At 47.2% G+C, this 14,176-nt stretch overlaps 1 protein-coding gene across 12 annotated transcripts in view; it reads left to right on the top strand.

Moving 5' to 3' along the window:
• tenm4 (teneurin transmembrane protein 4) overlaps positions 1-14,176 on the top strand; it is a 180,509-nt gene that overhangs the window by 80,368 nt on the left and 85,965 nt on the right. For 6 of the 12 annotated variants that reach the window (XM_061781951.1, XM_061781950.1, XM_061781949.1 and 3 more), the window contains 4 exons: positions 555-629; positions 832-930; positions 3,481-3,716; positions 12,639-12,803. In XM_061781951.1, the coding sequence (XP_061637935.1) occupies positions 555-629; positions 832-930; positions 3,481-3,716; positions 12,639-12,803 (575 nt within the window). The remainder of the gene's footprint in view (positions 1-554; positions 630-831; positions 931-3,480; positions 3,717-12,638; positions 12,804-14,176) is intronic. The other 6 variants (XM_061781959.1, XM_061781960.1, XM_061781954.1 and 3 more) reach the window with 3 other exon arrangements.

Below are 14,176 nucleotides of genomic sequence, written 5' to 3'. Positions count from 1 at the left end.
TCTCTATGTCCCTTATGTTCCCTTAGTCCCGACGCCGTAGTGTCTTCCATGATCTGTTGGTCACCTACAGTACCCTTTTTACTCCGGTCCTTTGTTTTCCTTGCATCCCCAAATGCTTCTCATCTAAGGAGCCCATTTACCTTACGTCCTTCACTCTTGTCCTGGGTGCCTTCCATCTGTAGCGCCGTACCTTATATCCTTCACATTTGTCCCTAGTGTCTTCCAATGTACAGTTGGCTCCATCCCTACCAAATGATCCTACGACCTTCAACTTTGTCTCATGCGGGGCCTATTCCAAGTCCTGTTTGTTGCCATCATGTATGTCCTTCCCCTTGGGCCCTGGTTTTGTCTATTATCTATCTGTTGGTTGCATACTGTAGCCCATTACCCAACTGCGTATTCAAACTATTTTCTTCCCTGCTCACGAGTGGTGGCTTTGCGGGGACGACACACCACTAGCGACACCTTTAAAGCCATTGCAGAAAGTATTAGCCAGCGTGAAGTTTGCTATTTGTAAGTGACACGTTGTTCTCTTCCAACCACAACCTTACAAGGAGCCAGAACGCTCTAATGTTTATTAGAGAGGAGCAAGACGCATGCAGAGAAGGGCAGGGCTCGTACAAAACCAGGTAGGCCAGCGCGCCCAAATGATGGTTGGGGGCTAATCCCACCTTTGTCATCGTAGTAGTGATAGTAGTCGTAGTAGTACTAGTAGTTCCATAAGGTGTGCCTCGCTGTCTGTCCCTGTTGAGCGGAACACTGTATTTTCTCTGTGCTCCCTGCACGCGCATCTCACCAGCGGCTTCATATCATCTCTCCACCTGTGTGTAGAAACATAGCAAAGCAGGCATTCCTTGAGACTTTACAGGACAACCTCATTGAGATGGACATACTGGCGTCCGCTCGCCGCGATGCCGCATACGACGACGGGTAGGTCGCATGCTTTCCCCGCTTCTGTTGCCAATGCCTTGCGCTATGTTTCCATCGGACATTCTCTGATCTCACAATGCCGTCGGTGTCTGTGTGTGTGTGTGTGTGTGTGTGCGTGTGCATGTGTGCCAGAAGCTCTATCCGTCCCCATGTAGCCCTTTTGCGGATAATGAAGCGTAATCGCTGACTTAAGAGGGCGTGCAAAACGTACCCCGACTGTCCGATTGTGAGGCAACGCAAGCCCATTATTTTCTCGCGGATAATCAGTGAAGAAAAATAATGATACCGAGAAAGACTCTCGGTAGACCATGGACCTCTGTCAAGCATGAAAGAAACGCTACACGGCTGTAGATTGGTCCCTCGGGCTTAGCGACGAGATTCATACTGCGCATAAGAGAAACAAACCGTGAACCACACACACACAAAATTGTTGCTGTTGATACTGTTTCACTCCAGCCCTCCAGGTGGCGATAACTGGAGGTTAAATCCCAAACAAATCAAGGAGGAGACGTAATGTAACGCAGTGGTTCCCAAGCCGCCCATCGCAAACTTTTCACATAGAATTGAATGTAAATGAGAACATTTTCACACCCCATGCCTGCTGGGAGCCCCGACATTGGGTGACAAAAGTGCCAGTAATCCACTTAGCACAATTCTTAGAGCCGCACCCTTATCCTGTTCCGAAACCAATCAGTTCATTGGATTTTATGCTTAAGTAGTTTTAGTATGCAAGTATAAACACAAGCGATTAAAACCTGTTCGCACTCCATGGGCGTGACGATAATAGGATTAAAAATTACATACAATACAATATTAGAACAAAAAAAACCAGTGTGAATTCAAGCTACATGCAGCCTTGCAAGCCTTTTTTCATGGCAAAATGAAAGAAGTGATCATCAAACAGAGATGGCTTCAGAAATTGGATGTATTTCAACTCAGTAGCGCCCTCTTGAAAAACACAAAGAAATTAGAAAGAAATGAGCCCCACAGCAAATTCACCGGTCGACACGGCATTGGGTGGACGTGTCTATTATAACAAGACTCACGGAAAGCCTCCGTGTGCATTTTGGTTTAACGCAAGCGTTTTGCATGGATTCCAATGCTCGTGCATTGACAAATTACACCTGGGGAATGTACCCAAATGAGGTGAATTGCGAAAAGATTTTGGCCTATCACATATATTCCGATTAAAATGTGCGAGTTGAGGGGCCCCAAACAGGACCCCGCCAAAACTCACACTTTAGCACAGCCTCGAAAGCTCGAAAAAAATAGCTCCAGACGGCAGTTTGAGCGAGCAACACGACGCGCGATAAAGTCTCGAGGCCTCATGCCTGTCATTGAAAAATAAGTCGAAATGGCCCGAATGAGCCCCGATCCGAACCAGGAATTCTCCACCGGTGTTCCTAAGCTGCATTGAGAGCCAAAGGACATATTTTATATTTGGACAAATCTCACGGCACACTACTAAATGAGAATGTCACAAAAATGATATATTGGAAAATAATGATGATGTGTGGTGGTCGTGGAAGAAAGAGCATTTCATTGTTCGTCACTGTGCGTTGCTGGCGTAGAAAGATGAACAAAGATACATGATTTACGCTTAAAAGCTAATAAGATTTGTGGGGACAGAGCATGGCATCACGGTTTGATGATCATTTATCACCGCTTGCGGTTTTAATTGATTAACGCCTCTAATACAAGTACTGCAATGAGTAGCCTATAAAGGTTTCATACAACATGGTCAGGTCGTATGTAGTCTTTTTTAATAGATGTAAGAAAAAATGGCAGTCCTAACTCCTCAAGCTGTACCAGCATGTCTGCCCCGCCCCGCCCCACCCCTGTACTTAAAGGTAACACATGTTCCCAGTCACGCCGTAACGTGCCATTGAATCACTCACGTCCACCTCTTGTAAACGTGTCAGTAAAAGGGCCTTGACAGCGGCGCGGCCGCCTCTGATGGAACGCCAGTGCGGCCCGGGCGCCTTCCTCCAAGGACGAATGAATGGCCTTGTTTCCCGGAATGACTCCTTGATTCTTTGCCGTGAATACGGAAAGAAAGCGAGGCGGCGACTTCCATTTCATATTCCTTCTCGGAGCAAAGTCTAGTGCGGCGGTCCTCAACTACTCGTCATTTGGCTCATTTGGCACGAGGCCGAACAGAGACTGAACAATATTTTACTGGTAGGTCGATAGATAGGCAGCTAGGTAGTTAGCCAGATAGATAGATAGATAGATAGATAATTCAAAGAAATTCAATTCGACATGAACAACACAAAGCGTCATTATTTCAAAACATGGAAGAAAAGGAAAAATGTTAATCCTTTGGTTGACTTGTTAGCGTAATGTTTTTTTTTCAAAATATTGCTTTATATGAACTCAGCCCAGGGCTCAAAAATGTTGGGGACCGCTCCTTTTATGTACGTTTTATGTCTCGCGGCTAATCCGGCCGCAGGGTTACTATGGCGACGGTACAGAGTGTGCCTGGGAACACAATTGCGCTTCATTGTCAGCCCGCGTCGACATAGACTCAAACCACTTCCCTGTCCACAGGCACTTCCTGTTCAAGCCGGGCGGAACCTCGCCCATGTATTGCACCACGTCGCCGGGGTACCCGCTGACCTCCAGCACGGTGTACTCGCCGCCCCCGCGACCCCTGCCACGCAGCACCTTTTCTCGGCCCGCCTTCAGTCTGAAGAAGCCCTACAAGCACTGCAATTGGAAATGCGCCGCCCTCAGCGCCATCCTGGTCTCCATCACGCTGCTCTTCCTGCTGGCCTACTTCATCGGTGAGTTCCAGCCATTTATTTCCTGGACAGCTTATCTCGCTAGGATATGTCTTCCATCTGTCGCACCTTTCCGTCTGTCTTCTACTCAAAAGCTGTGCTGATGTCAAACCCAAAGCGATGCAACACCGCTATCTCCTGGCATCTGCTTGTCATCACAGTTATGCAGAAGCTTGAATTTCACAGACGAGCTGGACGAGACCCTATTCCTAACTGTTGAAAATTGTACTTGATGAATTTATTAGTGGGTGCCAATAAACGGTTGGGTTCCAGTTGACAAATATAAATGTCCACGGCATATACAGCATATTGACTTGTTTTCATTTTTCTGTGTGTGGCCCTCAGTGGAAAAAAAAAGAATTGGACAACACTGGTGTAGGTAGTATAAAATACACAGGTTCTAAGACATCGGTGGGCGCTTTTGAAACTAGTAGTGTATGTATCCAAATTTTTTGGGGGGCTGAAATGAAATAATGCATTTCATTTCTTTTCTTTTGAAGGTCAGATTTTGCAGCGTTGACCGCAGTTTCATTGCTTTCTCACCAGCCAGCTAACCTTGACCGGGATAACGTTGTCACTTGAGAAAAGTGCAATCAGCGTTCTTGCTGATGTCCGCTCCTCAGATAAGACTTGCCCATTTTCTTTTTTCATCAATTCCCCCCCCCCAACCTGCACAGCCCAGCTGGCTAAAGGCTATCTCTGCGCTATTAAATCAGCGCTCCCTCTTTTGGCCAGCCCCTAAGTGAATCACACACGGGTAATATACGCTATCATTTATCTCTATGATCTATATTTAATACGGTTCGCAATTCTTTCTGACGGTTGAGGAAGCGGACATTTTTAAAGATGCCAAAAGGTGGAATAAAACTTGAGATGACCATTGACTTTTTCCGCTCGTTGTTCTGTTGATAATCTGGATGCAAATCATTTCCTACCACGATATTTATTTGTATAATTTAGAGCCCTTAAATCACAAGTGGGCGAAGAAGTATGGTCATTTTGGGCTACCGAGCATTTATGTATTCAAGAGTCCAAAATATTTGTTCTCAAATTCAAATGTATTTAGTCATTTATCTCAATAAACAATTGGTTAATTCATTTATTGTAAATATTACAACAAATTGTAATTAATAATTTTACACCTTCCATCCATCCATCCATTCATTTTCTACCACTTATCTGAGGGCAGTAGCTTCAGCAGGGACGCCCAGACTTCCCTCTCCCCAGCCACTTCATCCAGCTCTTCCGGGGGGATCCCGAGGCGTTCCCAGGCCAGCCGAAGGATGTAGTCTCTCCGGCGTGTCCCGGGTCGTGCCCGGGGTCTCCTCCCGGTGGGACGTGCCCGGAACACCTCACCAGGGAGGCGTCCGGGAAGCATCCGAATCAGATGCCCCAGCCACTTCATCTGGCTCCTCTCGATGCGGAGGAGCAGCGGCTCTTCTCTGAGCCCCTCCCGGATGACCGAGCTTCTCACCCTATCTCTAAGGGAGAGCCCGGACACCCTGCGGAGGAAACTCATTTCGGCCGCTCGTATCCGGGATCTCGTTCTTTCGGTCACGACCCGCAGCTCGCGACCATAGGTGAGGGTAGGAACGTAGATCGACCGGTAAATCGAGGGCTTCGCCTTTCGGCTTAGCTCCTTCTTTATCACAACGGATCGATACAAAGTCCGCATCACTGCAGACGCCGCACCGATCCGGCTGTCGATCTCCCGTTCCGTTCTTCCCTCACTCGTGAACAAGACCCCGAGATACTTGAACTCCTCCACTTGGGGGAGGATCTCATCCTGGAGAGGGCACGCCACCCTTTTCCGACTGAGGACCATGGTCTCAGATTTGGAGGTGCTGATTCTCATCCCAGCCGCTTCACACTCAGCTGTGAACTGCTCCAATGATAGTTGGAGATCACGGCTTGATGGAGCCAACGGAAGCACATCATCTGTAAAAAGCAGAGATGCAATACTAGGGCCACCAAACCGGACCCCCTCTTCACCTCGGCTGCACCTAGAAATTCTGTCCATAAAAGTACTCTGACTGCCGGATATGCGGACCAAACTCTGACTCCAGTCGTACAGGGACCGAACAGCCCAAATCACGGGGTTCGGTACTCCATACTCCCGAAGCACCCCCCACAGGACTCCCAGAGGGACATGGTCGAACGCCTTCTCCAAGTCCACAAAACACATGTAGACTGGTTGTCTCTGTCCCCGGATGGTGGACCAGAATTTCCTCGAAGCCGTCCGGAAGTCTTTCTCCAGGGCCTCACCGAACTCCTCCCATACCCGGGTTTTTGCTTCAGCAACCATCAAAGCTGCATTCTGCTTGGCCAGCCGGTACCCATCAGCTGCCTCAGGAGTCCCACAGGTCAAAAAGGCCCAATAGGACTCCTTCTTCAGCTTGGCGGCATCCCTCAGCAATGGCGGCGCGGAACATGGTCCACTCGGACTCGATGTCCCCCGCCTCTCCCGGAACATGAGCAAAGTTCTGTCGGAGGTGGGAGTTGAAACTCCTTCTGACAGGGGATTCTGCCAGTCGTTCACAGCACACCGCAAAGTTGATCATCGAACTGCGACTTAGTGCCAAGTGCACGTGTGGACACCCTTATGCTTAAACATAGTGTTCGTTATGGACAATCCGCGATGAGCACAGAAGTCCAATAACAGAACAGTTCTGATCGGGGGGGCCGTTCCTCCTAATCACGCCCTTCCAGGTCTCAGTGTCATTGCCCACGTGAGCATTGAAGTCCCCCAGCAGAACGATGGAGTCCCCGAGCGGGAACGCTCTCCAGCGCCCCCTCCAAGGACTCCAAAAAGGGTGGGTACTCTGAACTGCTGTTCGGTGCATAGGCACAAACAACAGTCAGGACCCGTCCCCCACCCGAAGGCGGAGGGATGCAATACAGGCGCCGAGCCGGGGAGCAACAAGTATACCCACCCCTGCTCGGCGCCTCTCACCGTGGGCAACTCCAGAGTGGAAGAGAGTCCAAGCCCTCTCGAGAGGACCGGTACCGGAGCCCAAGGTGTGTGCGGAGGCGAGCCCGACTATATCGAGTCGGAACTTCTCGACCTCACGCGCCAGCTCGGGCTCCTTCCCTGCCAGAGAGCTGACGTTCCACTTCCCTCGAGCCAGTTTCTATCGGATCGCCTTCGGCCACCGCCCAGCTCGCGCTGCAGTCGTCCCCCATGGCCCCTCCCACAGGCGGTGAGCCCATGTGACCTTTACATTTTTTATTCGTTAAATCATTCTTAAATTCATTATGATTGATTGATGATGATCAAATGTATTACATATTTTGCATATACATTTTTTTTAATCTACAAATGACCGGGCCCATCTGTCCCTTGAAAGAATCCAATTTGGCCATTGCCCATAAATGTTTTCCCACCCCTGACTCATTTCTATGATCTCTATTTAATACGGTTGCTCTGTGTTTTTGCAAGATGACGGTTGAAAGACGAGATGACCGTTAACCTTTCGTCGTCGCAGTTCTAATGATTATCTGGTTGCAGATTATATTCTATCACGAGGTTTAATGGTGGAATCTGGAGCCCCTAAAGGCATAGCGACGGCACTTGAAAAGCACGTCTGCACTTTGAATTGCTAGCTTTTGTATGCGACCGGCTGGAATTGTATGCCGGCGATACATTTGGTTTAAAGTCAGCCGCTTTCATGTTGGAATTGAGGCGTCGACACAGGCAATAATGGCGTCTCGTGATGACTTCTCATATGTAGGCGTAGCCAACCCGCGACCTTGAAAAAAAAAAATGTGGAATTTGAAAATTCATTCTGTCAGTCGGAAATTCATCAAGCATAACGTTTAACCTTTCACACTTTTTTTTCTGCTCAGTAATGCAAGTTAATATCGACACAGCAGTGCATTGAGATATGAATTACATTTTTGGGGGAATATTTGCAAGTTTGAGTCGTGTGAATATGCGGAAGTATGAGGAGTAAAATGGCTGGAAAGATGTGGAGCTTCATTCACTTCATTTTTCTCTTGTAGAAAAATATGGAATTATGGGAAAACTGGATTTGTGTGTGTGAAAAATACAAACCCGAAGGTCCAGAAATTGTTTTCAATATTTAGAATTTTGAATGGATGGAATCAGTAGCTGCAGTATAACATTTATTTTTTTTTTCGATGGTGAAGGCCTGCCTGATTTTATGGTCACGTAGTGTACGATTGGCAAGTGGGCATTAGAACGAGACAAATTCATTTTGAATAGTTATTAAGCCATAACAATTGGGGAAGGTTATCAATTTCCGGCTCTTCCTTCCCCTGAGGGCCAAGCACACTAAAAACTGCATTAATAGTAATCCATTTGATTTAAAAATTCATTATTTTGTCAAAAGATGATTAGCTATGTTCTGTGGCCGGCGGTGATTAGAGATAAATCTGCGAGATTTAAGCAGGATGAAAGTGGATTTTGGGGGTCCAGGTCCAAAGCTTCATCACGCTGTGTAATCATGCCTAAAAAAAAAAAAAAAAAAAGGAAAACCTCACTCCCTCTCCAGGTGCATCAAAACACGAGGAGACCGCGCATCACCCCAATCAGCGGCCGTGTTTAATTGCGGCTGAAAAAAGGCCATTTGATTTCGAGTGCAATTAATTGCGCAAGCTCGTAATTGAGGGAACTGGAGGTGAGATGTCGAATTATGCCAATAAGGCCTCGTGATGCATGTTGTGACCTGCGTGTTGGTTTTGGTTCCTCGCCGTTTCGCGTGCGTAACTCAATGAAGTGCACCGTTTGTTTTCAGTCACTACGTGATCGGTAAAACTTCAAGATTTCACACGGACGGATTGCGAATTGTGCTTGAAATTCAGAATCACGCCAAGCCTTTGGCTACTGATCTACCTTTGGCATTATGTGGCCATTTCTAATCATTTCAATTTGTCAATATAGTCTTGGGAGAAGACTTGAGAGGAAACATGCTGTGAAAAACATTCACATTTGATCGTGCTTGCCTCTTAGCGGAAGTGGAACCCGAGCACAAAACTCCTCTTTGCTGCCTGTGCAATTTCGAGTTGATTCGAAGACTGCGATTTGCTCTCAAAACTCCAAACGGTCTCGCCCCGTCTTAACTCTCTGAGGTGCTCCGTCCCTACACTTCTGCTTTCGGTCAGCTGGCCGGCTGCTCCTGGACGTACCAAAGTCTTTAGCGGGAGCCCAGAGTCGAGCGGGCTTTTTCAATCGCTGGTGCAATTCCCTCCCGGTCGGTATACATCGGACAAGCCCCTTTACTGTCTATTATTTTTATTTATTTTTTTTTTTTTTTACACTATATGTCTGTGTTCAACATAGCAACAAGAATAAACTAGCAAAAATGAGTAAAAAAAACTAATGGTTTTGGACAGATTCTTCAGAAAGAAGAAAAGGCCAAATAATGAAACAAAAGACAAAGAAAGCTGAATTTAAGAGTCTTGATTCCCATCAACCTATAGCTTGCTTTGTGGAATACAATCGAGGCAATGAAACCTTCAAAACTGCCCCCCCCCCCCCCCCCCCCCCAAAAAAAAGCACTAGGCTTTACACCATTAGGATTTTTTGGGCCAATCACCGATCAGCGAGTTTAAAAAAGCGATAATTGATCACCAATCCGATCACAAGATGGGGCAATGTGTTTATTTAAATGCCCTGTTCATTTTCTGTATATACTAAAAAAAAAAACAACAACTATATTTACAATAAAGAATGTATCTTTGTTCATCTGTTGATGCCAGCGAGGCATAGTGACAGACAGAACAAATGAACGCTCTTCTATTAGATGGCAGGAAGTACATACAGTCACTTTTTGTGACATTTTTGTTTGTTGGTGTGCCGTGAGATTTTTCAATTGGAAAATATGTTCCTTGGATCCATAAAGGTTGGAAGGTTCTCCAGTCAGATGGTGTATTCTAACGAGTTAGGGTCAAACAACATCCCAACGTGGCAGAAACAATGGGTGTTTCCAACATGCTATTGTTGTGAAGTGGGATTTTCTGCAATGACGGCGACTGAAACAAAATTGCACAGCAGACCGGACATCGGTAACACACGTCGGGCGTCGGCGTCTCTTATTACCCCAAGATAAGACCGAGACCGACCAAGTGCAGGGCAACAGCTCCATTCGGCATAACGGTAGCGTTTTGTTTGGAATAATTGGGCTTTATTTGTTTCTGCTTTAGCGTGGCTCTTCAAAAGGTTATATTTTCAGAATGTTGAATGTTCGCTGGCGAGTTCAGACGCCCCTCTGATGATTAAAAGCAGAAACACGCCCAACGCTCGAGTCATCACATCAGCGGACGAGCCGGCGGCGAACGGCGTGGACTCGACTCAGATGGGCCGAGCGGTCTTTTATTTCCGTGCCGCCTAATTGGCACTCGGTGTGACCCGACGTTCCTGCCAAGATGTAAGCGAAAGGAGGCCACAACACCTCTTGAGAGGTCAAGAGCGAAGCTTGTCTCCGTCAGTGGATGTCTCATTAGAAGTGTCGAGTTAGTCCTACAAAACCCTCCCTGTGTCATTGCAAAATTTGTACAGCCAGAAAACAAAAACCCAAATAGGGTATCTCTCTTGTCTCGGGTCTAATCTTCTGCCTGTGACAGATACCCCGACGTAAATCTTTCAAAACGGGGGCGCTCGTTTCCCATTGGAGGCCTCGGGGACGGCTGAAGATGCGATGAAGAATGGGCCCCAGCGAAGACGCATTACTAGGACACTTGGAACGACACATCCCGCCTGCCCGGTGACTTTGTTTAAAGTGGGTTTCCTGCCCGACGCGCTCGCTTTGTCGCTCTCTCGCCACAAATCAAAAAGGCAGCGTTGGCAATGACAAACAAAAAGACGTTTGTTCACGGACATAGATCAATGGCTCGCCGAGTGTCGTGGAGAAACTTCTTGAAGAAAAGCACACAGACAAGACTTGACATTTATGTACACTAAGACCTCAATATTTATGCAGTCTTTTCCGTGGCATTTCCCTTTGAATCTTCCTTTAATGCTATTCTGAATGTGTCTATCCTGGAGCGTGTTTTTACTGACTATACAGTCAAATATGGAGGGGGCCACCTCAGCCTAATTTGGGCCCCCACCTTCAGTGTGACGGTTCTCTTCACCCGACCGGGCTATTTTTGAACTGCACTTTTAACGCTGGACCGGAAACAGTCAATGGCTTTTGTGTCCTTCTGACAGCGTGCCAGATGATTTGGGGGGGGGATTTTCAAACGGGTAAATATTGTTTCTTTAGTAACAGAACTCAATTCCATCTTGTGTTTTGCAACAGCATTTCTTCTTTGGAACTCACTACCACCTTTATTGAGAGTCTTCAAATCCAAACCGAAGACCCACCTATTCCGGAGTGCCTACTTGCTTGAACATTTGCCATTTGAATTGATGTTTTACGTAGTTATTTTGTTCTATTGCTTGATTTCTTTGAACTATGATTGTACGGTGCCCTTCGGTGGCTTGATAGGCGCCTATAAATAAAATGAATAATTATATATTCAAAAATGAACTGTTCATTTCTCAAGGCGAGACGGTGTTTTAAGAAAAGAACAAACGAATGACCTGCCTCAATTGGAGCCAAGAAACAGTGATGAACAAATCGAATGAGGATGACGCTTAATCGATGCTATTACTTTTTCATTTTGGAGTCGTTCTTTAGCAGCTTTTATGTCAATAAATCATACGTTGAAGGGAGAAGATAAAATACGCAAAAGGATCAAGCGATGAATGATTTTGTCGGTTTCATCAAGAAATGGCAGATTCGCTTATAATCGTCTCAGAATTTCAAATAAACTGTCTTGCATGAACTGAAATTGGAATGTCTTTCAGTCAACAGTGGCCTGTTAGGAGTGCCAATTTCAAAGTTTCGAAAGGAACTGCGTGCTTATTTAGCAGAAGAGGTTAAGAGGAGCAACAAACCAATAAAATGGCCTTATTGAGTTACCGCTCCTTTTTTTTCCTGCTGACTGTTGAATTCCAACGTATTTATTTTTGCCTCGCTAAGCTCGTCTTGTCCATTCACGTATTGGTGATCTGCCCCCCCCCCCCCCCCCTCGCCCCCCAACCTCTGTCCCCCGCACCAGCATTGTAGGACATTCATTTTGTCGACCTTGTAAAATATCAGCATGCTTTATCCGCTGAGTTAACATTGAAATACCTTTGTGTCTGCCTGCTGGGATTTTTTTCTTTTTTTTGGCTTCAGTCTTGCTGTTGGGGGTGGGGGGTAATCAGCTTCGAGCAATCACAAGGCATCAGGGAGGTCCGTGCCAACGTCGGCAGGCAGATGTTGTCGCTCGGGGTCAGCGTGGCGCTGGGATGCCAAATCTCAGCGGAATTTGCCGTTAACCATTAAACCGTACGTCATCTTTGAGTTCAACTGCCTGTTTTCACTTGGAGCGCTTTTGGTTGGAGTCAAGTTGATGTTTTTTTTTTCTTCAACATAGTCTCAGTGACCAATCTGCAGCAATCCATGCATTGATATTCAGTGATCCCGTTTTGTGTTCGATAGGCCTCGATTTGTCCGTGAATGGCAACAGGTGGATACATATAGTAATTAATTGTACCTTCTGCCATCTCGTGGGAAAGTATTGAATTGTTCTTCCTGTCACTATAACTCGCCGGCACAGACAGATGAACAAAAATCCACAATTTTATAATAAAACTGTAGTCGCAGCATCTGTGAAAGCCGGGACGCAAGTCCCGCCTTCCTTCGGTCTCGCTGTACACTCATTGGACTACCTTTGCCATCATTCTATTTGATCAAATATCCTTTAAAATCTTGAAACGGGCATCCTTACTTACCCCTGCATGTTTCTAATCTATGCACTAGCAACAGTGTTCTTACATGATCAACGGATTTGATCCTTCAATCTCCCAAACAACTGGATGCATCTTTTTGAGTGTCAATATCCAAAATCCACTTCTTGTGTCTCCCCTCCCAGCCATGCACCTTTTCGGACTAAACTGGCACCTGAAGCCCACGCAGAGACAGATGTACCGCGTGACTGACGACAATACAAGTGGCCTACCTTTCCCTACCGACCTGAGCTTGAGGCCGCTGGGCAACACGGGCTTGGAGGTACCCGATCGCGGGGGCAAAGACGACGGTAAGTTCGGCTTCTAAGTGCTTTATCGCAACAGCGCAGGCGGAAAGTTCTGCTGGGGAAACAAAAGTTTTGCCGATGACATTTGCGGCGGGTCTACGGTTGTTTTCACATTGCGCCCACTCGGGCCTCTGTGGCATGCGGCAAGATCGGCATTGTAATCCTGTGAAAGTGCTTGTCAGTGGGTAAGCATTATTTTTTCCTGGAGGGAGAAAATGGCACAGCTTAAGGGAACCAGTGTCCCGGGGCTACAACTGCGGGGGTTGGGGGGGGGGGGTGATTAGCCACCCGCTCGCCCTTCATAACGAATGCGATCCTTTCATCTCCCCGCCCGGACCGCCGTGCCTGGCAGCCAAAGAAAGCATGTGCTAGCCCCACGGTACCGACGGCTCAGCTCCAGGAAATTTTGCTCGCTTCCATTCCGGAGCAAATGAGCCAAAATGTAGCCGTGCCATTTGCCACTGGCAGGCCGCAAAAGGTAGAGAATGGGGTCATTACCATATAGATGAATCCCGCACTTGTCTTTTTTCATTTAACACATGGCAGAAAAGTGTGTTTCGCGAGGGAGGCGGCGGCTGCCGAAAAGGTCCGAGCTCAGCCGCCGCAGAGAGGAAATCAATAGTTTTTGGAATAAGCCTCATTGTGGGTTGCTGTCACTGGAAACAATGACGAGTCGCTGTCGTGTTTTGCAGCACCAGCAGTACATTTACATGGAGTTCAGCCAGATAAGCTAATTGGGTTGCCAATGACTGACACGTAGGCACAAACAATGACTGAACAGCCTACCAGTGACTGATGAACCTTGCACCTTGACCGACGAGTGTTTTCAAAACGCGGCTGTTCCACTCACCGCATGGCGCAAGTTGAACATCAGTGCTACTTTTAGTTTGCATTGTTCGGTAGCGCCTACCCGAGGGAAGGAGCCGGAAGAGCCGCTGACCGGGATGCGGAGGGTCCGAGAGGATTTTGCACGCTCTTGTCTTAGTTCTGGCAGCGTGCAAGTCCTCAAGGGTGGGTCGGGGGGGGGTACCGACAATCTTTCCAGGAGTTTTGATTGTCCGTCGCAGTCGGAGTTTGTAGCAGCAGCAAACCAGACTGTGATGGAAGAACACGGGACAGATTCGATGACCGCTGTGTAGAACCGCCTCAGCAGCTCCGGTGGCAGGCCGTGCTTCCTCAGAAGCCGCGGGAAGTACATCCTCTGCTGGGCCTTTTTGTGGACGGAGTTGATGTTGATCGCACACTTCAGGTCCTGAGAGACTGTAATTCCCAGGAACTGCAAATGCAACGCTGCCATCTACAGAGATCTGTTAGTTAGTACAGTAGTTTACAAAACTGAATTTCACAAACAAGCTGGGCAAGAACCTCTTCCACGC

The sequence above is a fragment of the Phyllopteryx taeniolatus genome, chromosome 8 (genome assembly GCF_024500385.1).
Source record: "Phyllopteryx taeniolatus isolate TA_2022b chromosome 8, UOR_Ptae_1.2, whole genome shotgun sequence".
Lineage (NCBI taxonomy): Eukaryota > Metazoa > Chordata > Actinopteri > Syngnathiformes > Syngnathidae > Phyllopteryx > Phyllopteryx taeniolatus.
The sequence above is the reverse complement of the archived record's forward strand: the minus strand, read 5'-3'. Positions and strand labels throughout refer to the sequence as shown.